The sequence below is a fragment of the Podarcis cretensis genome, assembly GCF_951804945.1.
Source record: "Podarcis cretensis genome assembly, chromosome: 10".
NCBI lineage: Eukaryota > Metazoa > Chordata > Lepidosauria > Squamata > Lacertidae > Podarcis > Podarcis cretensis.
The window spans coordinates 41,655,678-41,682,467 of NC_137179.1; the positions used below are offsets into that span (position 1 = coordinate 41,655,678).

The 26,790-nt window shown below is 44.1% G+C and overlaps 1 protein-coding gene across 6 annotated transcripts in view; it reads right to left on the minus strand.

Moving 5' to 3' along the window:
- Positions 1-26,790, minus strand: part of ACSS3 (acyl-CoA synthetase short chain family member 3) — an 81,919-nt gene that overhangs the window by 10,618 nt on the left and 44,511 nt on the right. For 4 of the 6 annotated variants that reach the window (XM_079991828.1, XM_079991827.1, XM_079991826.1 and 1 more), the window contains 8 exons: positions 24,533-24,596; positions 17,390-17,471; positions 16,329-16,451; positions 9,837-9,936; positions 9,528-9,703; positions 8,743-8,810; positions 5,739-7,604; positions 4,720-4,848 (listed from right to left, as the gene is read on the minus strand). In XM_079991828.1, the coding sequence (XP_079847954.1) occupies positions 7,514-7,604; positions 8,743-8,810; positions 9,528-9,703; positions 9,837-9,936; positions 16,329-16,451; positions 17,390-17,471; positions 24,533-24,596 (704 nt within the window). In that variant the 3' untranslated portion in view covers positions 4,720-4,848; positions 5,739-7,513. Of the gene's footprint in view, positions 1-4,719; positions 4,849-5,738; positions 7,605-7,635; positions 7,745-7,819; positions 8,811-9,527; positions 9,704-9,836; positions 9,937-16,328; positions 16,452-17,389; positions 17,472-24,532; positions 24,597-26,790 lie in introns of those variants that run through there. The other 2 variants (XM_079991829.1, XM_079991830.1) reach the window with 2 other exon arrangements.

The window sequence follows — 26,790 nt, forward strand, 5'->3', positions numbered from 1 at the left end:
CTTTGTCAAGCAGCATCGCATAGCGCTTCTGCCAGCGACAACACCTCTGAACGTAGTCACGGTGGATGGCAGGAAATTGCTAGGAGGACAAGTTGTGCAACAGACGCCTCCCATGGTGATGAGGATTGGAAATCATCGAGAAGTCATCAGCTTCAATGTCACCCGCCTTTCAGACACGCCTATAGTATTAGGCATGAGTTGGCTGGAGAGACACAGTCCTGCTGTAGCGTGGTACCAACGGCAGATCACCTTTTGCTCATCGTACTGTGCTCAACATTGCATCCAGTCCAGCCAGGAGGAGGGAGCTGAGCAGCAGTTGCAACTTGGCATGGTGCAGGCAGTACCCCGCAAGTACGAGGGGTTCCTGGAGGTTTTCTGCGAGAAGGAAGCTGACCAGTTGCCGCCCCACAGGCCTTATGATTGTGCCATCGACCTGGTGCCAGGGGCGCAGTTGCCGACTGCAAAGCTGTATTCCATGTCTGAGGACGAGATGCAAGAACTCAGGGAGTTCATAGAGCACAATTTGAAGCGCGGATTCATCCGAGAATCGAAAGCGGTGGGGGGCAGTCCTGTTTTCTTTGTAAAGAAAAAGGACACGCCCCAAAAAAGACTCATTGTGGACTATCGATTCATAAACAGTAAGACCAAACCCAAGGCCTTCCCCATGCCCAAGATAGATGATCTCCTGGCAACCGTAAGGAAGGGGAAGATCTTTACCAAATTGGATCTGCGTGGAGCGTATAACCTCATACGCATCCGGGAGGGCGATGAGTGGAAGACGGCCATGTTCACGCCTCTGGGCACGTACGAATACAGAGTGATGCCATTTGGTCTCCAAAATGGATCTCACGTCTTTCAAGCATTTATGCATCACGTGCTAGCGGGACTTCTCTACAAGAAATGCGTGTGTTTCCTCGACGACATCCTGATCTTTTCGGAAACGGAGGAGGCCCATGAGAAGGACGTAAAGGAAGTCCTGCAGAGACTACGGGAGAACAAGCTCTACGCCAAGTTAGAGAAGTGCCAGTTTGATGTGACGGACGTGGATTTCCTAGGCTACAAGCTGTCCGACAAGGGGCTGGCCATGGACAGCGCCAAGGTCCGCGCGGTGTTGGACTGGAAGAGCCCTCGCAATCGGAAGGAAGTCCAAAGATTCATCGGCTTCGCCAACTTCTACCGCAAATTCATCAGAGGTTTTGCAAAGGAGACGGCAGCGATCACGGACACTCTCAGTTCCAAGAAAAAGAGGTTCGTGTGGACGGAACAGGCGGAGCGCTCTTTTCAGAAGCTTAAAAGCCTTTTCGCCTCCGAGGAGCAGCTGCTGCACGTGAATCCAGGCAAGCCCATACGAGTAGAGACCGACGCGTCAGACAGAGCGGTTGGAGCCGTACTCCTGCAAGAAGATCCACATGGAAACTGGAGACCCGGTGCCTTTTACTCCAGAAAGCTCAGCAAAGCGGAGCAAAACTACACCATATGGGACAGGGAGCTGTTAGCCATTCACGCAGCGTTCAAAGCGTGGCGACATTTCCTCATTGGAGCCAAGCACACAGTGCAGGTCCGCACGGATCACAAGAATTTAGAGTATTGGCGCACGGCGAAACTCCAGAGCCAAAGACACATGCGCTGGGCAGAGTTCTTCGCGGATTTCGACTTCAGGATAGAGTACGTCCCAGGGGACTCCAACGTTATAGCCGATGCGCTCTCCAGGAAACCGCAATATCTTGAGGAAGCGGCGCCAATAGCAGCCAGGCACATTTTTGCACCGCAGGCGTGGGCGTGCGCTGCCATCGCTGTCGACCTGGACGCAGTGCGACGCGCGTTGCAGGTAGATCAGTTTGCACAATCCAAAATAGAGGAGCTGCGTAGGGGTTCGCTGAGAGACGATGAGTTCCAGTTACGCGACGGACTGTTAACTCACAAGGGTGCCCTCTACGTGCCGAGCGACGAGCTCCGAGCAAAGGTTCTGCAGCAGTTGCACGACGCTCCCAGTGCGGGCCATTTCGGCAGGGAGAAGACAATAGAACTGGTGGCCAGGGACTTTTGGTGGCCCCAGATGCGAGGAGAAGTAGCGGAGTACGTCGCCAGATGTGACACTTGTCAGAGGTCCAAGCCAGTACACCAGAAGCCGGCGGGCTTGCTGGAACCACTGGAAACACCACAGCAACCGTGGGAGAGGGTGGCGCTGGACTTCGTCACTGACCTGCCCAGTTCCAGAGGCAAGACGGCGGTACTGGTGGTGGTGGACTTGTTCACCAAGATGGCGCACTTCATTCCCTGCGCGAAGGTGGCGACGGCGGAACAGACCGCCAAGCTCTTCATCGACCACGTGTTCCGGGCGCATGGGCTGCCGCGGGCCATCCTGTCCGACAGGGGGCGCCAGTTTATTTCCAATTTTTGGCAGAAGCTCCTAGGTATCCTGCGCGTCAAGATCAACCTAGCGTCGGCAAGACATCCACAAACCAACGGCCAGGCCGAGAGGGTCAACGCGATCATGCAGCAGTACCTGAGATGTTATGCAAATCAGCGACCCACAGCTTGGGTGGACTACCTACCGATGGCGGAGTTTGCCTACAACAACACGAAGCATGCGTCGACGGGGGTGACGCCGTTCTTCGCGAACAATGGACGTCATCCCAGGACCTTCCCGGGGTTCGTAGCACCAAGAGAGGGGGAGCCGCAAGAGGCCGACCAGTTCGCTGCAGAACTACAAGAGGTGCACGAGGAGCTGCGGAGACATTTGGAGCTAGCCAAACAAGCATATAAGGTGCAGGCAGACAAAGGCAGAAGAGTGGGAGAGGACATCCAGGTGGGGGACTGGGTGTGGTTAGCGGCCCAGGCGATGCCAACCAAGTCGTTGGCCAAGAAGAAGCTAGGGCACAGGCAGCTAGGACCATACCAGGTGGAGGCTAAGATCAACCCCGTGGCTTTTCGACTGGCCCTCCCCGAAGGTTCCAGAGTCCACCCGGTTTTTCATAGGTCGGTGCTCACTCCCTACAAGGCCCCGCACAGGTTTCAGGAGTCTGAAACAGTACCGCAGCCACGCACAGAGTCACCTAGGAGGGAGGGATCGCCTAGGGTCGAACCACTCAACGAGGTCACAGAGATCCTGGACTCGAGATGGGGGGAAGAGGGAATAGAATACTTTCTAGTCAGAGAGGGTGCACCAGTCAGTGCCAGTGGGTGGGTGCCGGACTACGCTTTAGACGAACCTCTTTTAAAGGACGAGTTCCATGCCCTTTTCCCACATAGACCCATGCCAGCCGAGTACTTCGATGACTGGCTCTTTACCCCCACATGTTCAGGCAGCACTTTCCACGGCTTTTCTTCAGCCGAGGAAAGAACGCCGAACTCAAACTCGCCCAGGGGATCGTGTTCGGGGGTGGACACAGAGCCCTCTTATTGGTGGGATGAGCAACCAGAGGAAGCCTGGCGCAAGAAATGGCTGAAGGGGCCTTGGCCGGCAGCACCAGACGAAGTAGCAATGGAAGAGGGAACTGCGAACATTTTGGGTGAAGAACCCGAATTCGAACACACGTACACCGAGCTGCCAGCAGAGGTCATGGACGTAGCCGAACTGTATCCTGCATCTACCTCCGAGGAGCTGCAGTTCCCACAACCCGCACCCGATGGGGGGGAGGGGGGAAGGGGGGGCTTCGAGGGGGGGATGGATGTCAGGGGTTCAGGGAGAGAGGCGCAGAGGAGGGAGGAGACCGAGAGTGAGGGAGAAGGATTCCAGCCTGACGAGGAAGAGGACGACAATGACCCGAGATGGTCCATGAGTCCGTCCAGTGAATCGGAGGATTCCCAAAAGGGAGCCCCCCTGGTCAAGCCAAGGGGAGCCCAAGGGGGAAGCAGTCAGGAGCAGGGGAACGTAGGGGGAACCGCCAGTGGGAGTTGGAGATCGAGACCTGCTTCTCCACCGGAACGGAGTGAAGAGGGTGGAGTTACCAGTGTGTCGGGAGGAACAGAACAAGGAGCAGAGGGGGGAAGGAGATCGGGGCAAGACGTCCTGCCGGAAGGGGCGGAAAGCAGTACCGGGAGCAGTGTGGCTGTTGAAAGGAAGGTCAGGAGCAACGTACGCGCGCCAAGTTCAAATGTGGAGGCGCGCGGAAGTGGGGAGAGCTCTGGGGAGGAGCCTGGTGCTAAAGCACGAAGGAGGGGGCAGCAGGCAGGAGAAGACTCAGCCTCTGGGGAGTCCCGGAAAGAGGGAACACAGGGGGGCAGGAAGACCCTGCGGAAAAGGAAGGAGAGGAAAAGGTGGAGCAGCACAAGCCTCTTAAATTGGTGCAGGGGAGGGACGGACTCAGAGGGGACTTCTAACATCTAAGGGTAACAGATGTGGAGCCACGGAGTTTGGATGTAATGACGACAATGATCTTCAATAAAACCTTTTGTATATAACTTGGGCTGGACTTTGGTCCCTTGTGAGCTGGGACCCAGGGTGGCTCTGACAATACCTCTCACACTTTTACGATGTGCATATAGACATATAGAGGCAGGACAGGCCATGACAAGAAATGAGAAATCTATGTTCCTCCCATATACATGTAACTTTAGAGTTCATGTAACTTTCAAAAGCAAATGGAAAAGTATAGATGTAAGAGGCATACAAATACCTCCTTTAATTATTCTAATGATCCGCCTACCTCCATACTTGGGACACATGTACAAAGGAGTGTGTATGGGAGAAACAGCACTTTGATGCCTGTGACTCACCTCCCATATACAATTTCCATATGCTGCTGTTCCAAATTCATGAAGAGCCAGTCCTGCAGAGACCTGGATCCCAGGATTCGGAGGACATACACATGATAAGCCTTTGCTCTATGAGGTGTAGCCAAGTAGCTGGAAGGAAGACACAAAGTTAGGATAAATTGGTCCTTAAGTATAATAAAGCTTTAAGAGTGTCATCATGTAGCCCCCTTTGGAGGATTTGTAGTGCCGCATCACAATCCTGACTGCATGAAATTGGGGTGGGGTAGGGGCACAAAAGAGAAGACAGATTGCACAACAGCAGCGGCTGTGACATGGGAGCAAGACAAAAGAGAACTGAGAGGGGGGAAGTGGTGGTTTAAAACAATGGGAGAGGTCTGAATAGACTGGGAAGGGAGAAATACGGTTTTTTAAAATAGTTTTACAAGGGAAAATAACAGGGGAAAAACATACTTTCCTATCTCCTTTCTCGCTGTATTCAAACCCTGCTTTAAGCCATTCTTCCCACTGCAATGTCTACTCACTCGCTCTACTCAAACCTCTGCCATTGCTTAAAAGCACAAAATTTTCCTCTCCATCTCTGCTTTGTTCAAATCCCTACAGTTGTTTAAAACTACCACTTTCTCCTCCTTACATTTTCCCTCTTCCATTCCTCAGCTGCTTCACATGAGAGAGATGTGGAGCCTTCAAATATCCCATAATACCCTCACAAAACTTTTTTTACTCCTGGTACCATGTATTGTGTTCAACATGACGTTTCAAATTCAGTGTTGTATTTCATACACACACACACACACACACACAATCCATATATGTACAACATCCATTAACTGTGCTTAACCTTCTCTAACAGAACATGCTGACTAAAAGGCTTGCCCTTAAGTTTCTATTCGTCTTAAAGCTACAGGTAACTCTCACCTGGGGTTATGTTCTTGACCATCGCACATATAAACAAAATCATTAAAGCCTGAACAATCCCTAGAAGACCACGTAAAAACCATTTTTCAAATGGTGGCACCTACCTGTGAGGGACGAATGAAGTCCTCCTCCTCCCTCGCTGGATGATACTTCTGATTATATGAAGACTGAGAAGTGCTTGGCTATGGTTCAGATTCAGAGGTGTGTTGCACGGGCACATCTGCTGCTATGACAGCGGCGGCTGGTATCTGTGTGAGGAACATGGTGATTGGCAGCTGCCGATGTTGTCTCTTGAGCTCATCAAACACTTTCTTTTATAGTCTCAGAGTGTCTGTAATCCCACGGATGAACTTGAGGCTGCGTTCCAAGCAGATCTTAAAGCTGTTAAGTCAACCTGGCCTGGCTTCAAATTTCATAGCAAGCTGGTCCCCATCTGTGATAGAAGGTTTGAAGTCATAGGGGTTCAGTGTCTTTTGGCACAGTATGTTTGCCATCCATGGGACATGTTTCTGGTTCGTGTCCTCCAGCCACAAGTTCAGGGCCTTCTCTGTCTCCACGAAAGCCTTGTCCTACACCTGGCTGCGGTCACTGGTGCACTTACTGCCACAGCCCCATGGATCTCATTTTCATACACCTTGATGAGCATGGATGCTGGACTCATTCTGGCCAAATTTGCATGCCACAGCACTCGCAGACATGCCAGCAATCCAACAAAGCCAACACGTATATCAGCATGAGAACCACCCTCTACTTTTTTGTTTTCTCAGAAGCTGATGACGATGGTGATGATGCTTTGTGTTTTGGTGGACCATTCTGCCATCTGAAGTTCTGCCAACCACCTCCCTCACACTCCAAACCCCTCTGTTCTCTCTCCAAACCACTCCACAAGTTTCTCTGATCTCCTCTCCAACCGCCTCTTCTGCACTCAAACACTCTCACAAACACAGCTGGGATTGCTGCTCATTTTTTTCATGCTCTCCCACTCCCTCCCCCCCCCATGCATGTAAAAAGTCATGTTTAAGTCCCCACGTCTATGTGATGTGGAGAGACTCTACATTGGACAGAAGATTCCTGCATTGCAGGGGGTTGAACTAGATGACCCTTATGGTCCCTTTCAACTCTGTGATTCTCCCCATTCCCACCACCCTCAGCTGCTACAATACTACTGCTTTCTGGGAACCAGCAGCTGCTTTAAACATGCTTTTGAAGTGGGAGAAACATAGCATTTTTCACATGCATCCTGAACTGCAGTCCTACGAAGGCAATACTATGTGCTATTTTGAACCATTTGATTGACTCTAATCAAAGTTCTATGAAGACTTTCTAAGGTTTCTTTAATTCCCCTTTTGACTCTGCTGTTCAGTCTGTGAAGCCAAAATATGCAACAGATGTCTTAAAGCAAACTAAGGTTGAGTAAACAAACATGTATAAGATTGCACCTTGAGTACTAAGACTGAAACCGTATTAAACAGAACAAAAAATGGCATTGCTTCTACACAGGAAACTGGTTTATGCAAAGTCAGATCAATGGTCCATCTAACTATTACAATGATTGGCAGCATCTATCCAGGTTTTATCAGCTGTAGCTGGGGATGCCAGAGACCAAAAAGAGGGCCTTCAGCATAAAAGTGTGTGCTACACTATTGAGGAATGGTCGTTCTAAAGATATTCAGCATTACCTCCATTTTCTGTGCAGACTGGCCCAGAAAACTGGGATGAATTTGTATTTACAGGGCAATATAAAATAAGCCTTTGTTCAAAAATGATGGAGAAGCCCACTCACCACCAAGGGCTTCTCCTGTTCTGTATCATCATCATCGTTTTACCTACAGGTAAGCTTTTGCACAGAGCCATTTTCCCTTCTGTGCCCGAGGCCCTGCTATTTCCAGTCTTGTTCTCTGTGTTGATCAGGATAATCACTTGTTGGACTTGAAGTACTGAGCTGGATCCAGATAGGTGCAGAGCTCACTCTATTACAGTGAAGAAACAAAATTGCACCCTGGGACAGGAAGTTCAGCATACAGCCAGCTAGACCCAATATTCTTCTGTGCTGCTTGATTGCAGGTAAGTATTAAATGGGTTCTAGTGATTTGGATTTCCGAAATGTAGCCTGCAAATATGCATGACGAAATGTGGGGGAGGGGGAGGGGAAAATGTATTGGGTGTGATATATAATCTAAACAACTCAAAATAAAAATGGTAAATTTTATTCTCATAGCTCTAAACTTGTAAACAATAGTTTCATTAGTTAGAGGGCAGTCCTGAGGTTGTGAATGTGTTTGCATGGGTGTGAAGCTGAAAACTGACCTCCACTTCTAAACCTTGCTTGCTTGTGGCAGCCAGGGCAGCGAAGCAGGCAGACTTACTTTTCCTTTGCTGTGTGGATCTTTGCTCACCCCCTCAATCTTCCAGTTGATTCCAATAGTGGGGTGGGACTTAGATAAACCAGCTCCAGGGTCCTGTGGAGGGGACACTGATCCTGGGAACCCTCCAATGGATGAAGGAGCCTTGCATCCAGCAGATTCGAGGCTGCTTCCATCCTACCCCTGCCTCACCCGGACTTTGGCTACAAAAAAACCAACAGTGGTAATTCTATACACGCAAAGCTAGGCAGCAGCCTCTGCTCCACCCTTGCCCCCTCCAGCCAATGGATGTGGAAGTTAAGATTGCTCTGCCCACCTCTTGAAACAATATTAATATATAAGCATACTTAAATTCCCCCAGTATTCAGTGGAAGTATGAGCACACGGATTCAAGTGTTGCACTGAAATTGATGGGGCTTGAAAGCGCTAAAATTTTGGCTGGGTGTGCCCTGCATCATCAGCTTCATCTTTGCATTCGGTATAGGTTTGGAGCAGCATGAAAGTTGCAAATGCAATTATTTTAATAGCTATTTGAGCCTCAGAGAAACTGTTTGAATATCCACCATAAATCATTACACCAGCAATCCAATATTAATTACTTGCCATTGCGGTATAAGGCTTAGCAACACTTTTGCAGAAATAAAATTAGTCCCAATGTAATTTGATTTGCATGATACTCCTGGCCTAATTAAATGCAGTTATGTATTCCAGGTATTTTCAGATCTTAATAGGATTTAACCATTACTTTAACTTGGTCTTCAGCATTTCTTCTACATGTTTAAACACAGCCGGGTCCTCAATGGTTGGAGTTATCTGGAAAAAAATGAGCAAGAGAAGAGAATCAAGATACTATGTTATAGTTAACAACAGTGTTAGTAAATTCAAGTCTAGTCAACTTAGTTTGCCTAGTTTTGTTGAAATCATACAAAATCCCTGTATACACCATCAAAAAAGCAGTAGTGTAATGGCCCATAGTCAGCAGTGGCACTGGAAAACAAGTTTTGTAGCCGCCACCTTCTTGTGACCAACCACTGTCAGTAGATGCAAAAAAGGCAATCTCACACAAAATGGTTCCTTAGTACAGAAATGGGTCAAGACAAATGTGATAAAAACTATTCTTATGTTACCTGGCCTTCACCTTAAGGTCCCAGGACGTGTTATGTTCTGAAAGAGGGTCCTAAAAATATACTTGTCAAGTGTCAAAGGTCAAGATAAAGAAGTATATATAGCAAGGGTAGGAAATGCAGGCACTATCCTAAAAGCATTTGACCCTCCCAAGGTTGTTTGGCTACACTTTGTAAATCTATATGCCTGCTACAGGGTGGTGGTATTGGAGCCAAGTTAATGGGACTGGTCTGCTTTAGACAAGATATGCTGCTGCTTAAAGCCACTTAAATGCTACACAACATGCTAGGCATAACTTTAGAGGGACCGCTATAAAAGATTATGAAAACTGCAGACAGCACAGCGTAATATCAAAATATCCAGCACTTTTATCACAGTAGTAGTAAAAGAATGCAGGTAATTCACCTTGTATGGCTTGCCATTTACCAAGGAAGAAAGAGCTGACCGTGGTATCTTGCCAGAACGTGTCTTTGGTATCTGTTTCACAAACACTACTTTCCGGAAGGCTGCCACAGGGCCAATATTTTCTCTAACTCTCTTTACGATTTCATCCAAAAGCTTTTCCTCTTCAGTGTTTACTCCTGATAAGCAAGGTAAGAGCACCACGGTCAACAAAAGTAGTCTGATTCTTCTGTACGGTAACCATTTTGTTAGCTGCTACCGGCCAGGAGTTGAGCCTAAGGCTTCCTTCCGCTTTTCAAACAAATGTCTCACCATTTCTTAGGACGCACAGAGCGAGTGGGATGTGGCCCTTTAAGGAGTCTTCCTGGCCGACAACTGCACAATCTGCCACAGCGCTATGGGAGAGAACAGCCTGATTGGGGAAACAGAAAACAACCACCACCATGCGTCAGTGGAGCACACATGTTCCTTATCAATCCAGAGAATCTGATAATGCAGAAGTCACAGTTTCTTTCCTAATTGGAATATCACAGGGAGTTTTCAGAGTCACAGTGGAGATAGATGTCTAAGTATTTTCCTGTTGGACGGGGACTCCTTCAAAGATAGCAACCAAAAGAACTGTGTGGGAGGCTCTTTAGATCAGGAGTGGGGAAAGTTTTATAGCTCAAGGGCCACATTCCGTTCTAGAAAACCTTTTGAGGGCCACATGCCCGTGGTAGGCAGGAGCAGAGGCCAAAGTGGGTGGAGGAATTAATGTGAGTTTCACCTCTGCATGGTAGCCTAGCTTCTGAAACAGAAGTGCACACCCCTCTGTATCCTCCATCCAGACAAGCAAGAGGCCTTCTCAGAGGTCAACAACACATTCCAGTCAGGCCACCTGGGTTATGAGGCAGTGTCGGTGAGGGGGGTGGTCTGGGAAGTTTTGAGGGCCAAACAGAGAGGCCATATCAGGCCTCCCGGCCTAAGGTTCCCTACCCCTGCTTTAGATACATTCCTTATATTCTACACCAGGGCTGGCCAACTCCCAAGAGACTGCGATCTACTCAGGTCAAATTTGTTGAGCTTTTTTTAGGAAGGAAGTCCCTGTTTTGGGGGGGTGCAGGGCAAAAAAAATAGCTTTTCTTAGGGGAGCCAGTGATGATCTACCACATACGTCCAGTGATCTACCTGTTGGACGTGCCTGTCGTACACTAAAAACCAACCATACTTTTCTGCTCCTGAAGGAGTCAGAGTAACCAACAAGTAAAACAAAACATAAAAACAGAATCACATCCCTAAAAACCCATTGTCAAAAACACAATCTGAGTTACAAAAAACACAACCTGACCTATTATCAGAAAACAGGAAAAACCAGAATAAAAATCAAATTGAAATAAATTAAGTAGCAGCACTAGCAAATCCTTGGCTTAAAAACAAACAAACAAGAAACTTCTTCAGATGCCAGCAAAACAAAGATAAGAGAGGAAGCTGACCCCTTGGGGCAGGGAGTTTCACAGATGATGTCCTGCCGTAGAGAAAACTCTTCCATGCATTGCCACAAAATGTGCCTCAGAAGGCAGTGTGATGCGCAAGGCAATCTGAAAAAACAAGCAACTTCACAGGCCCTTCAAATACATAGATTGAAGCCCCAAGGAGTGTGGGACCAACGGTACAAAGTCAATACCTCTGATTGCATTAAAAACTGAATCAGCAGCCAGTGTAGCTAATATAGTGACATGGTCACATGATCCCAACTCCTGGCCTGTCAAGATTTTAGCAGTAGCATTTTGACCCCTCTGAAGTTTCCAGGCCGCATTAGACAATGAAGCCCTTATGGCGATTCACAGTGTCCATAATACAGAAAACTCAGTTTGCCAGGAGCAGGATTTCAGAATCATGTGATGCTACAGTTCTGGCCTACATGCTCACAACATTACACCTATTTACTATTGTCTGACTGCTGCCAAAAAGAGATGTTTCAGTGCCTTTTTACTGAAATATTTTTTAAGCTGTAACATTTGCTTATTAGCTTGATTAATAAACCTATTGGGAATGCAATATTTCAAATTACAAATGTACATTCGCAGTCTAGCCCATAAGACTGTGTATAAACGACAATGACATTCACCATGAGCAACATGCTGATATAAATCATTTTAGCTACTTTAGTGTACATTTTATTGTTTTGTTGGTCTCCATTTGGAATAATAACATGCACAGTATTTTAAGCTGTAGATCAAACTATCACTTAATGTCATCCATAAAACAGGAGAGACAGACAGAAAGTTGATACATTATTTATCAGCAAACAACTTTATTGTGCATTCAGCAAAACAATCAATTGCCACCCACTGTATGGTAAGCAAAAAATGGGAATTAAATAGCTTTTTCAACGCCACAAGGGAGGCAGCACTGCAATAAAGCACAATCCACAAAACAACTAATTTAGCCCAAGTTTTCTTTCCCTAAAAATACAGACTTGGCAATAATAATAAGGCGTCAGTTTACCACCACCTCACACCTGTTTTGCAAGGAGGATGGAGAAGCAATTAAGCTGTAAAAATAAAAATAACTGTGCCCCTACCTTCCCCCTCAAGCAGCAAGAGCTTTGAATAAGTTTCCTAACACTTCTTTAAAAACCAAAAGTTCAACCTACCTTAAAGTGGCTCTATGACACTTTCTCCTAAAAACTGGATCCAATAGAATTAACACAGAAAAGAGAGAAAAGGTGGGTCTCTATTAAATAATGTTCCACTAAGATTCAGACCCCATACATATATATCCATTTTGTGATGGTATGAAAGGTACCAGGAGTGGGGTTGAACAGTGGTTAGCATGATGGTCTGTTTTTATGAGTGCTCCAATGTGCATAGATACTGCAGGCAGCTCTACACAGCAGGCAAGCAAAGCTCACATGGGAAGGAACTGTCACTGGGTCTAAATTATCTGGCCATGTTCTTGGAGTAGCATGTGATGGTATTGAAGGGAGGTGCTTCCACATAATGCATGGGTTCAACTTTGCATTTATTTCATTAATAAAGTTATATCCAGCTTTTCACCATGGAAGTCTCAAAGAGGCTTACAGCAGTAAGATACAGTGGTACCTTGGGTTACAGACGCTTCAGGTTACAGACCCCGCTAACCCAGAAATAGTACCTCAGGTTAAGAACTTTGCTTCAGGATGAGAACGGAAATCACGTGGCAGCGGTGTGGCAGCAACGGGAGGCCCCATTAGCTAAAGTGGTACCTCAGGTTAAGAACAGTTTCAGGTTAAGAACGGACCTCCAGAACGAATTAAGTTCTTAACCTGAGGTACCACTTTATATGTTAGACAAAATATGCCTGGGGAGAAGATTCTTCCCTGCTGCCTGGGAAACCGGTACTCTTAATTACTCCCTTGTGGTGTTCTCCTCGTTGTGTACTCTTTGTCCTCCCTCTGAACATCGTTTACTTTAATTTACTCTCTTGCTTGATGCGTTTCCTTTATTGACTGTTTTAAGAATTTTGCAACTTTCAGCCTTGACAACCTATTTTTTCCTGATCCTCTTTTGTTTGCTGTTTCTATGGCACCAATTATTGATGCTTCGGATTCTTCATTTAACTCTGTTTCAACATGTACATTTGATTTGTCTTTCTGCTCCCATTATTCTTCCCCAGGTCAGCCATAGATTACTTCTCAAATACGTTTTCCTTCATATATCACGGTCCTGTGCCGTTCGTCATGACTTCTCAATTTCTTATCTATACGCTTCACACACACCCTTAAATAAGCAATCTTATTTATCTTTCTCAGTTAATTCATTCTGTTGCTGCTGCTTTGGCTAGTCACTTTTATTCCCTTGCTAATTCACTTCTTATTCCTCATTTTCTTTCTTGTCTATTTTTATCTCTTAGCTTTTGCACATGCCTTTGATAAAGCAGCGCAAGTTCATTCATGAGTTCCTTCTGATCAGCTCTTCTTATTTATCACCATTTGTCACAGCCTTGTGGCTGTTTTCTTTCTTTTCTGCTCTTCTTCTCTTCTACTTGTTTGCTCAGTGTCATGCCTTCATGTTTTCTAAGCAGATTGCTCACTTTCTATTCTTCCCTTTAGTATAATTTCGAATCTCTCTGTTATGGCTTCTAGCCTCATAGATGACTTCACTGGGTTTGTCTAATTGCCACCTGGTTTCTCTCCTTTGTTTCCAAGCAATGTGTATGCAGTGTTTTCTCTCTCAAAGTCTTGATTATCACTACACTTTTGTTCTTCTTGTTTAGTTGTTTAGTCGTGTCCGACTCTTTGTGACCCCATGGACCAGAGCATGCCAGGCACTCCTGTCTTCCACTGCCTCCCACAGTTTGGTCAAACTCATGCTGGTAGCTTCAAGAACACTGTCCAACCATCTCGTCCTCTGTCGTCCCCTTCTCCTTGTCCCTTCTCCAGAGAGTCTTCTCTTCTCATGAGGTGGCCAAAGTATTGGAGCTTCAGCTTCACGATCTGTCCTTCCAGTGAGCACTCAGGGCTGATTTCCTTAAGAATGGATAGGTTTGATCTTCTTGCAGTCCATGGGACTCTCAAGAGTCTCCTCCAGCACCATAATTCAAAAGCATCAATTCTTCAGAGATCAGCCTTCTTTATGGTCCAGCTCTCACTTCCATACATCACTACACTAGGTCCTTTTTAATGTAGTTTTCATTCATTTGGCTTGATAAACTGCCTCATCTTCACATTTCTTTTTTACTTTCAATGTATAATTTTTCTGTTCTTCGTTATCCTTCAGTATTTGAGGCTGCTTTCTTTTTGTCTGGCTAATCCTGTTCTATTCTTTAATGGTTTTCTTATCTGTCAATCATGAGTCAGTGTGAGTGCTGTTTTTCACCCTTGTCCCTTTACTTTTGGGTGTCCTTCATGGTTCAGGTTTTGCTGTCTCAGTTCCTGCATCCATTCCCCTAGCACTGATTATCATATTTAGGTAGGTTCAATTCAGCTGAATTTCCCTGCTCCAGATGACCATCACCATATAAGAGTTTTCTCCCTCTTTGCTGCCTATTTCTTCTGGGATTTGGATACAGTTCCTTAAACTATCTAAAAATAAGTTTATTTGGTTTTCCCATGTTGGTTCTTGATTTATCTGTTGCTGGTGTCACTCCAATATCGCCTTCTCTCTGGAATCAAGGTCATATTCTGTGGTTCTTCTCCTTTCTAGTAATATTTCTCCTAAAATATCACGGCCAACATCTTACTTCTTTCAGGAAACTAATATCACCCTTCCACCTGTTGACACAGCTCATACTTTAATTTTATCTTGTTTGGATTACTGTAATGATTTGTTTACCTATGTCTCATCATAGGCCCTTTATTTCATTCATTCATCTGCTCTAATTATTTTCTTTGCCTGGAAGCATTATTGTGTTGCTGCATTTATTCCCTTGGCATTCATAACCCTATTTCTTTTTCCGGATTCAGTTTACTTTACACCTTTACTTTCATTTTACTATTATTCAAGTTATTTGGAAATAAGACAGTATATAAGTCCATGGTGAACCTTAGTCCCCCACCCCCAGCCTGATTAGGCCTGCCAAGACTTGGTGGGTGGTCCACCAGGCCATCTCAGACAAACCATGCCAACCTTTCCCATCATATATGATGCCAGGAACAAGAAAGTTCAAGCATCAAAAAGTTGGTACTTTTTGAATTTAGCTCCTTTTTTCTGTGGCCCTGCACAGTGACATTACAAGGTGTGAGATTCAAAAAGTGCCAAACCTTTTGATGCAAAGGAAGAATCAGGAACACTCTTAGGTCACCTCCATGCCATGCATCTGCTACCAGGCCAATTTCAAAGTGTTGGTGCTAACATACGTGTCAGGACCAGGTTATCTGAGAGACCACTTTACCCCTTATATACCTAGCAGATCCCTGTGGTCTGTGGGAGAGTTTCTCCTGTAAGTTCCAAAGATCCAGAGGCCTGCTCTGCAATAAGTTGGAGCAGGGATTTCAGTGATCTATAGAATAGCATTCCTGTTGAGATATGAACAGGTACCCATTATCTGCATTTTCCAGGAACAAATAAATACATTTTGATTCTGGCAGGCTTTCTCAGCAGGATATATGGGTCTTTGCTCAGAGATTTAGTTTTGTCTTAAATGTATCTGAGTTTTTGGGCTTTATTGTACAGTCCCTTCATAATAAATTGATGGTGATAATACATTTTAACCACATATGTTCCACTTTCATAGTCATGACTTCCTCCAAAGAATCCTGAAAACTGTAGTTTTACCCCTCAGAGAGCTACAACTCCCAGCACCCTTAACCAACTACAGTTCCCAGAATTCTTAGGGAGAAGCCACGTGTTTTAAATGTATGTTGTGGATGTGACCTTAGTATGCTTCCAATTCTTTATTTGCAGACACAGCTTGAATTCAAATCTTATCAGCACAGGAAAAATGTAGGTTTTTGGCCCCATTCCCCTGTCACAGTGGCCTGCAGACAGTGAGGGAGCTCAGAATCCAGTCCCTGGTATCAGGGCTTTCCTGAAGTTATGAAGTTGCCAATGTGGACCACAAATCACTCAGGTAAGTTTCAAAAGAACACACCTTTGTGCTGGATAATACAAGACCTTTTGTACTTCGTTAGTCAGATTTTTAAAATGTATGCCACTGTTCTTCTCGCTGTTAAAATGCCTAGGGGCAAGAACAGGGAGGACACAAAAGTGACTTTGTACACATTACCTTAATACCATTCATAAGCAGCAGCAACGTGGAAACATCCTCCACTGGTGATTTAAATCTTAGCTGGAGTTTTAACATGTAATTTTAAAGCATTTTTACAGACCGCTTTGCATTTACCTCCTCAATTGCGCCTGCTGAAATCCTATGACCTGCAACATTGATCACGTCATCCACTCGAGACATCACATACAAATAGCCCTCTTCATCCATATAACCTGCATCCATAGTATTATAGTACCCCTGGGAGCAAAAGCAAGAGGAGAAAGGGAAAAAATATATCAGAATATTTGAGATCAGTAATACTTTAAAAAGATGTTTATTGCTCATTTTATTGATGTTCCTTAAATACAGAAATATCAACAAAAATTACCAAAGATCTAGACCACTTTAACCACCATTCCCATCCTTAGCATTACTCCAAAATAACCCTAGGTTCCTGTCCAGTCTTTACAGGCCACATCTTGTATAGCAGCTTTTCTGCAAAACAACAGCTACTAATCTTGACGGTGATGTTACCTCCAATACTGGAGATAAGCCTCTGAAATGCACTCATGCCACTCTTATGGGCTTTGTGTAGGCATTGGGTTGGCCACTGTGGGTACAGAAGGCCAGACTAGAAGGGCCTTGGACTGAACTCTTACGTTCTTAACAGTATCGTGTAGAGCTGCTTAGCACATGCCTTGTTTGCCTCATGTGTAATCTCCATAGAATCAGAGAATTGTAGAGCTGTAAGGGACCACTGGGGTCATTCCTGCAATGCAGGAATCTTTTTGTGCAGTGTGGGGCTTGAACCCACGACCTTCAAGGTTACGAGTCATTGCTCTACCGACTGAGCTATCTCACCACGCCAGCATTGCACACATCCCATAAGAAGCCGGCTGGCCTTTAGTAAGGACATGTGGAAGAGTAATAGAAGAATATGCAAACATGGGCATGAATGGGATTCTTACACTACAGTGTGCAGCATTTATGGAGAAGGGGAGTGAAAGTATTTCTTGAGCATTACAAAATATATCTATTCTATTACTTAGGGTAAGCAACACGCTGACCTCCAGTTGCTTTGAGAAGCCATCAACCCCAATCAGAAGGGGAAACAGCATTCCAAAATATGGCATCGCTTCATGCTAGAGAGCCAAAGATAGCTTACTACATATTTAGTTCATTTTAACTCCTCTTACTGGAAATTTCTGGAAGTATATTTCCTTGTACAGATCCTCATTTTTCCAAAGGCCCAGAAAGGCTCCTGGAGGCAAAGGCAGCCTGTTATTTAAATAAAAAAGCAAACACAAACACACAAAATTAAATTGGAACAAGGCGATCAAGGAGAACAGATCGTTTTTACAAGATTATTACACAATGGTGACTAAAGGGTTGTTGTTTTTTTAAAAAAGTCATCTCCTGAAATGTGTTGGAAGGGTAGAAGCCAAAAGCAACTATCTTTACAAGTCTAGTGGAGCTGGTCAAGGATTGAAACATTCTGATCAAGAATATGAAATATTTATGTCACACATGTAGCTAATAATCAGTTCCAACCTAAATATTTAATTTTTTGCTGCTCAAGTCAGCTCAATACTTTTGGAAGATACAGGGATTTACTTTGTTCCTTCCCATAATAGTAAAAACAGAGATGGGGATGAAATCTATTTTTAACAAATCCATTGCACAAATTATGGTAGCTTCTTGTACTATAAAGACATTCTCCTATCATAAGACACAATGCCCACCACCACGCCCGTTACAAATCCTGAATATTTTCACCTAATGTGCAAGCTAATCAGGCACTTATAAATCTCCCAATTCTATGTACCTTTTTTTGTACTGAATCCTCAATATTAATCTGTGTAAAAACACCTATCACACCAGTGTTTATCCTAAACTGGAAGCGCAGCATTATGGTGGGGAAGGGGGGAGAACTATAATTAAGCATAAGTTCACCATTCCCAATATTATGTGTTGGTTTACATTTTAAAAATAGTTTAAAAATAGTTTAGTTGTTAACTAAAGGAAAACAGATGTTAAAATATTACAAATACAGTGCTCACAGAGTCTGCCAACATGGAAAAATATGACTACACCTGCACTAGATGTGAACTACATGTGAACAAAACAAGCAGACTGCTTAAAACCGATGTGTCTCTGCATGCAGGTAATAAGCCAAATGACAAGAACAAAGATGAGCCAGACCCACTAAGCAATATGTGCGTGGTCAACTGTCTCTGCATGTTTCTCAATATGTCCCAAGAGCTAGGAGCATACATAAGCAACATGATTTCCCAGAAACTGCTTAGTGCAGTGGGTATGTGTGAGAGAGGAGCCTCTCAATTCCCCATTGGCTGTATCCTGGGAAGAGTCCCTAGGCCTGGCAAGAGAGGTCTGGAGGGCTGCAATTCAGGCTCTGGGTCTGAGATGCCCCATCCCTACCATAAAGAGCTGGTGGCAGTGACTTCCCTTCTCAGGTACAGCCCAGGAGAACTGTGTTTAGTTAAACTTGCAAATCCTAGTGCAAAAAGAGAGTGGCCAAGCTCCCTTAGCCAAGTACAGTGGTACCTTAGGTTACAGACGCTTCAGGTTACAGACTCTGCTAACCCATAAATAGTACCTCAGGTTAAGAACTTTACTTCAGGATGAGAATAGAAATCGTGCGGCGGCGGCGGCAGCGGGAGGCCCCATTAGCTAAAGTGGTACCTCAGGTTAAGAACAGTATCAGTTTAAGAACTGACCTCCAAAACGAATTAAGTTCTTAACCCGAGGTACCACTGTAGTTAAGTGACAAAACTTCAGAGGCACACTTTTTGTGGTAGAGGGCATGAGAAAGATTCCCATTTATCTCAGCAAAAAAGTGAGGGAGGGGAAGGCTCCCCTTGAATTCACTTTTCTGTTTGACACTGTCATAAATCAATGGCTTGCAAACGGCATCAACTGATGTTTTCCAGATAACCCATCAATATTCTTCAAACTTCCTTTAACAATAACAGCCATGTTTTTTATGACCTTAGAATTTGTTTTAGAAAAATACAAGGAGATGTCCCCCTAAAAGGGAGTATTCCTCTTGGGAGTATGTTACACTCTGCCTAAAATCTAATTCACCGCCACAAAACAGAGACATGGGTAATGATAAAAAGCGGAGGGGGGAATAACACTCCCAAGACAACGCAAACTTCTAATCACGAAGGGCACCCAGAGTGAAGTTGGCCTACACTTCCTTAGCCCCCTACACCGTGGTCCGGGGCACTTTAGGCTTCCTTTTCAAGCAACCCTCTTCTCTTCAACAGTTCACAGTCCCTCCTGAGGCTGCGTTCACATGGCAGCTTATTCCATTTCACCGACATTCCCATTTCTGGCTCCCCTGTCCCCTTAGCATCTCTCTCTGTCTCTTCCCATTCAGCATCAGTCCTCATTTTTCCCCACACTGCCTATTCCTTTCCTAGGGATAGGGAATGTGTGAGGCTTAATCTCAACTCAGGTGACTTTTACAGTCTTTCATAGGAGACGGTTAGCACTCTGCAAATAGCTTTCATCGCTGACAAGTTAGAATGCTTGTGAAAAGCTCTATGATATCATAACCATTTCAGGCCTCTACAGCCACAGGTTCCATCATCACAAAATCCCTTAGCTCACTACGGTACCATTACCCACAACCTTTGTTTTGTGTTCCTGGAGCAGTGGGGAGAAGACTGCTTCCAAAGGTGGTTAAATGTTTCAAGTGCTTTGCACAATACTGAAGGATAAGAGCAGGGGTCAGCAAACTTTTTCAGCAGTGGGCCAGTCCACTGTCCCTCAGACCTTGTGGGGGGCCAGACTATATTTTTTTTTGGGGGGATGAACATATTCCTATGCCCCACAAATAACCCAGAGATGCATTTTAAATAAAAGCACACATTCTAGTCATGTAAAAACACCAGGCAGGCCCCACAAATAACTCAGAGATGCATTTTAAATAAAAGGACACATTCTACTCATGTAAAAACACACTGATTCCTGGACCGTTCGCGGGCCGAATTTAGAAGGCGATTGGGCCAAATCTGGCCCCTAGGCCTTAGTTTGCCTACCCATGGATAAGAGGTACCTTGGCTGAACTGAACCTTGGGTTCTAATTCCTGTTGAAGCAGGCTCAATGGTCAGTTCCAACAGAGTTGAGAATAAAATGTTGCCTAACTTCTAATCTCATGTCAAGATGCATCTGTATTAAATGAAACCTTCAGGAAACAGAAGCTACCTTGTATGCATTCAGGGTACCAACAGGACAGTAATTCATAACCGGTAACATAGTTGCACCGTTGATTTATTTAACTGTCTAAAAAGTCCTTGTGACAGAGAGGAAGGACAATTCTCATTGACAGAGCCATTAACGATTCCCCTGGGGCTTTTTTGTTTGGTTTTATTCTGCTCCTTTCAGCTTAGCCATTAAGTAAGAGAGCCCATCACCTCTTGCCACACACAGACTTTCACCCGTATGAATTCCAAAAATAAAAAATTTAAAAAGCTGACGTGCAATAAAGCAGAAATAAAAAAGGTGTTAAATTAATTCCATCTGGTGATTTGCAACAGGGTCACATCAAGTGTAACAAGAATAGATATGCATACATAACTGAAAATGCAAAAGTTTGTAAGGACATTTTGCATTTAGCACACCGCTTGTGCTAAAACTTAGCAATAGTTAAGTCTTAGAAGAATGTGTCATTACACCCCCCCAAACCCTGATTTTTTTCCTCCATCCATATTTACAAAGTGCTTCTTGAGGTTTCTCAAAGTCAAAACTCCTGCGGCACTATAGACACTAATTGGTTTGTTTAGTGTGACATGAATGTTAGCTTGTAGCAGGAATGAAACAATATGTGCAGAAAGTGTGGTGCCTGCTATGCTGCAAAGAAGGCAACATGACACTTTAAGATTAAGACCTTTCCTGAAATCATCAGAAAATCAACTGCCTGAAAGGCCAAGCTTACACTCAGCATTTATTAGTATAAAAGAAAAGAAAAACCCCACAAAAACCTAGAGATTAATTCCAAAGTTAGCCCAGCATTTTAAAGCTTTGGATAGTAGTTTTACATTCTAACACACACTATACTGAAGTTGCACCCTGTCTGTCAATATGGAGAATTACGGAAAAGCATTATTCCTTAGAACTATTAAACCAGTGTGCTCCTCTAACTACTGACGCTCTGAACATGCAAGTTTTCAAAAAAAAACACACCAACATAGGTGTTTTGTACAACTGCAAAACAAAAAAAGAAACCGTCTCAGGATAACTTTATTGGAATTAGCCTCCCTTTGAAACACTAGGGTTTGATTACATTTTTTTTAAAGCATCATACCAAACTGGGGGGCTTTTTTGGGTGGGGGAGTACCTTAGATTTATCTAATATTTAAGCAATGGGCAGCATGCCAGTCACTTTGTTAAACACACTGTGTAGGCCTTAATGATAACAAAAAATTAATGCATACAAACGTTGCCAGCTATGTTTGACAAGCAACTGAAAAGGTGCAAAAATGTTTTGCATGCACATTTAAACACAGAGAGACTTGCCTTTACATTCCACCTTCTCCTGTGGGGAAAACCAACAACTACTCAAGTTATATATATATTTAAACTTTGATGTGGGAGCAAGCACCTTCCCCTTCACTGCAAAGTACAGTGCTGTGATGAATTTATTCATCAACAGTAAGAGCCTAGTGGCCATACTTGCATAAAACAATAAACTAGAATGGCTTATTGTGGGTTATTAGGAATGAGCATGCTGCTTTGCTGCTCTACTGGCATAAGTGACATAGCCAACTAGGAAACCTTGGCTTCCCATTACATCTAAGCCATGGGTTATGGTTTCTGAATCCCTAACAAGGCATTACTGGTACCAATTTGAAGCTCTGGTTTATTGCTGGTTTGTTTATCCTGTTTGCACTAGGGGATGAGCGAAGTTGGATCATTCATTCATTCTGTCTGGAAGTCTGGCTTAACATTAAGTGCAAATGCAAGCACTGTGTTTCGATAACAGCCACAGGTGCTTCCATTTGCATGTTACATGCATGCCTCGATTGGCACATGTGTCAAAAAAGATAAGATGTAAAGCAGCCATAGATGTTGCATTTGTGACCCAACATTGTCCAGACAACTCCTATAAAAGCAATAATGCCTCCGAGCATTAGTTAAACATGTGCTTTGCTGTCAATTAGCAACAGAAATGCAGAAAATTGGAAAAGCTGAAGCTAAAACAGTGATAATCAGCTGAGCAAAAGGATAGTCACCTCAAGTATTACCAGCAAATCAGGCAAAAAATGCAGATAGCACGTACCATGGTAGTAGAAGCTTAGTGAGCTCCTAAGGAGAAGCAGTGGAAACTGAAAAACAGGTAGGAAAGCAGAAACGGAGATGAGAAACCCAGCTCACATTGTGTAAAGATGGTATGCAAGATATTATTCTTTCATGAACCTACCAGGTTGGAGATGCAAAATAATAGAATCATAGGCTAATATGAAAGAACCACAACAGAAAAATAATGGGTTGTTTCCTACATAAATTCTGTCTCCATTAGGAGTGTGCATTGTGAAAGTAATTGGAGGACATGAGGAAAAACAATGTCAGAATTGGTAGTCTAGGTGAATTTTTCACTCATAAGAAAATTTTGTTCCTTCTCACCAGATTGTGTGGGGGGAAATTTGACACTCTCAATGAGAGAACATGCCAGAGTCCCTGAAGCACAGACAGAACAATACTGTGCAATAAGCCTGAGTTAAATGAGACTTTAAAGGTAAAGGTAAAGGTACCCCTGCCCGTACGGGCCAGTCTTGACAGACTCTGGGGTTGTGCGCCCATCTCACTTAAGAGGCCAGGGGCCAGCGCTGTCCGGAGACACTTCCGGGTCACGTGGCCAGCGTGACATCGCTGCTCTGGCCAGAGCCAGAGCCAGAGCCAGAGCCGCACACGGAAACGCCGTTTACCTTCCCGCTGGTAAGCGGTCCCTATTTATCTACTTGCACCCGGAGGTGCTTTCGAACTGCTAGGTTGGCAGGCGCTGGGACCGAGCAGCGGGAGCCCACCCCACCACAGGGATTCGAACCGCCGACCTTTCGATCGGCAAGCCCTAGGCGCTGAGGCTTTAACCCACAGCGCCACCTGCGTCCCCTCATAAATGAGACTTACTCCCAAGTAAATGCGTGTGGGACTATATGAGTCTATTCATTTATTCATTTCTAGACTGCCCTTCATCCCAATGGTTTCTGGGGCAATAAATAAAACAGTTCACACCAGCAAATACAGCAAAAATCAACATTCATAATGAATTAAAAACAATGAGAGGCAGCAATAGAATTGTGAAATTATAGTGCAGAACAAGCATAGCCATTTAAAAGGCCTGGGAAAGTTAAATGTTTTGACATGACACCAGAAGCTGGAAGGAGCAACAGAGCCTTGTTCCAATGCAGCTTCCACCCCACCCGGTCCTGACATTCATGCTTTAAGCATGAGTGTCTGAGCAGAGGAAGTGTATGCATGCAAGCCTCCACATGTCTAGGTTTCCAAAAAACCCTGTGTTAACTAGGCTCCATCTGTAGAAACCTATACATGTGGAGGTCTATGAGCATAGGTGCCCCTTGCTCAACATCTGAAACTGCAGGCAGGGTCAAGGAAGCCATGCAACATCAGAGTAGTTCGTGCCACTGGTGCAGCCAAGTTTGCAGTTAATCATGATCAATGCATGAAGGGGGCTTAACATAAAGACAGCAACCTGACAGATTCCCAGGTCTGTACTGGAGAAGACAACCAAGAGCACAGGCTGTGCCCCAGAAATACACAGAGGACCTCCTGTGCTAGGCTGTGGATTACGTTCTCTCTAGGAAGCCAACCAGCCATAACAATGACAAAGATGGTACAGTTCTCAGAAGCAGAGAGGAAGGAACCACCACACCCAACACTCATAATTTGAACTAGCTGGAATTGGCCTTTACAAAACCAGTTTTCCCTCTCTGCAATGGCATCTTTCAAAGCCTGGATCTTTTCTTTCAATTCCAATTAAGCTCCCACATGGAATGAGGATTGGCTTTCAAGTATTCTCCAATGTTACTGTTACAGAAGCTGAAACAGATCAATGAAGCAGCAAGCAGCCTCTGCAAAGAGCCCCTAATTGAGCAAAAGAGAGGGAAGTTCGTATGTCAAAAAAAATTTGTTTTAGCTCTAGAGAGGTTGATGTTACTGGCTAAAGGGGTAATATTTGTGGTCAGTATCAGTAAATATATTCATTCAATATTCAATTATATCACAGTGTTTTGGCTCACTCCTTCTGTCTACTTTACAGCATTAATCCCTTGAAAGGTTGTGGGCTGCTTACTTCACCACAATATTTCCTAAAGTCTTCGCTTTTACAGCTTGCTTGTCATCATCCAGAATCATCACTGCAAGAAAAAAAGACAAAAGGATTCACAAAAATATATTTTTTTCCTCCCCTCCCCTCTTTACTAGTGTTCAAGACAGAGGAAAGCTTCGAGCTTAATTGCTATGGAAAACACAACTTGAGGAAAGCAATTACAAAACATTTGCAGTGCCCAATTAGGCTATCTTGGGGCTCTTGTTTTTGCAGATCAGACTGAAAAATTAGTTTTAATTTACAGATTCAACTCAGAGGAAGGCTGGACAAAGCTGGAATGTAAATTACCTTTATCAGAGGGCAAGAGATACCTTATTTTTAGAGTGGTTTAAGATGCAAGGCACAGCAACAAGCACAGACAACTACACAGGAGCTGATGCGGTTTAAAGAGCACTTGGAGGTTATAGATGGCAATTTACAAAAAGTGGCAGTTTTCACCTAATTTCATCTGTCTTTAAAGGTCAAATAGAGCCCAGAGGGTATGTATTTACAGCCACTGCACTTCCTGTCTCAGCCCACAACAGTCACTTCCCCCACTTTTCACTTCATTCCTATCTGCTGTAGAGCAAAACCTTATTTATTAGTTTGGATGTAATGGGAAACTGTGGTTTAAAGTTAACTAGAAGCGCTGAACCCAGTGTGTGAGTGGAAAAGGAGTGTACATGTCCCACATTCATTCTTGACTTAATGCACCAAGTCTGATCTTGTTTCCACCTCATAATTGTTGGTTCTTCTGCCAATAAAGGGCAAGAAAACATTGCACTTTTTCAACCTTCATCTATCCTGCCCTATTTATTTGTTTTACAAAACCAGTCAACTCTTTCCTTTCCAATTAACTGAGCAATTCTCAGGCAAGTGAAATTGATCTTAAAGTTATCTCAGCCTGCAACCCTGTAATACTTACCTGGTACTAAGTCCCAGTGAACTTAATGGGACTTATGTCTGAGTAAATATGAATAGGAGTACACTATCAATTACATGTGAAGAACAGGTTAATCCCTAGATAATTTTGGTCAAACCATAATTCTAGTTATGAAAATATTGCAGCTTTCCTAATCTTACGGTTGCACATGTTCTGTTCGGTTGTTTTCCTGGCTAGAGGCAGCTACTGCCTTTCATGCTTTATATGGATTCAAAGCCTACATTTCCTACGGCAATCTTTTTTTTTAATGCTGAACATTAAAGATAATGTGCTTAGCATTCCTTTCAAATATCAGCCTCTGCAGAAGACTGCCTTCCTGGTATAAGTGGAAAGCAGGTAACTTTAAATTAAAAACAGCTAGACACTTGCGGAGCTCAATGGGCATTTGCTTTCACTAAAAAAAATGTTTCTGGGGATCACTGACTAGACTAGCTAGCAACATCTTTACACACTATAAAACACACAAGTGCTATTTAATGTACAGAGTTCAAAAACCAATATCTGAAATGGGGACATCTATTCACTGCTCTTATTCTCAAACAGGGCATTACAGAGTACATGGCAGTTTTGATGAGGACAATTGCCCTCTGATGTCATGGCCTCCTGTGTATGTTTCTGCTGGCACTCCTGATGCATGTACAAAGAACAATATCCAATTTCACACAAGGCAGCTTCCATTTCTCCTCCCCTTGTACTCTCTGCTCTGAAGGGTCCCCCTAGCCAAGGAGGAAGGCTGCAGGAAGGTGTGGGAATGGTCTATCACCCAGAGTTTCCACAATCACAAAGTACCCAGTACAACATCAGAAACAACTCTGGACACATATTCCTCTTATTATTATTATTATTATTATTATTATACCACGCCTTCCCTGGCAGAACTCAAGGCAGCATACAGATAAAAACAAGAGCAACTAAAAATGTAGAAAAAGATATTAAAATACAAGCATTGATAAAAATAGAATTAAAACTATATACATATATAAAATCACCAATAATTACACAATAGAAACAGCACGGCAGCAGCCCTTTAATTAAAAGCAGTCAATTATATGCAGAGGCTGCCCTAGCTTTGCCATAAATAGCAAAATCTACGCTCATCAAGAAGCATTTCCAGTCGCTTTTCCAGTTTCACAAGCAGACCCAACTTGCCCAGGAGGTGGGGTCATGTACAAGGTAAGATTTGTGTTTGCAGAAGTGGCCTCAGGCTTCTGGATTCATCTTCTCCCTCAATTCAGCCCGTAAGTGACTTCCTTGGGCTTCTGGGCCTATAGAACTACTGACCCACATGTGGCAGCCCATA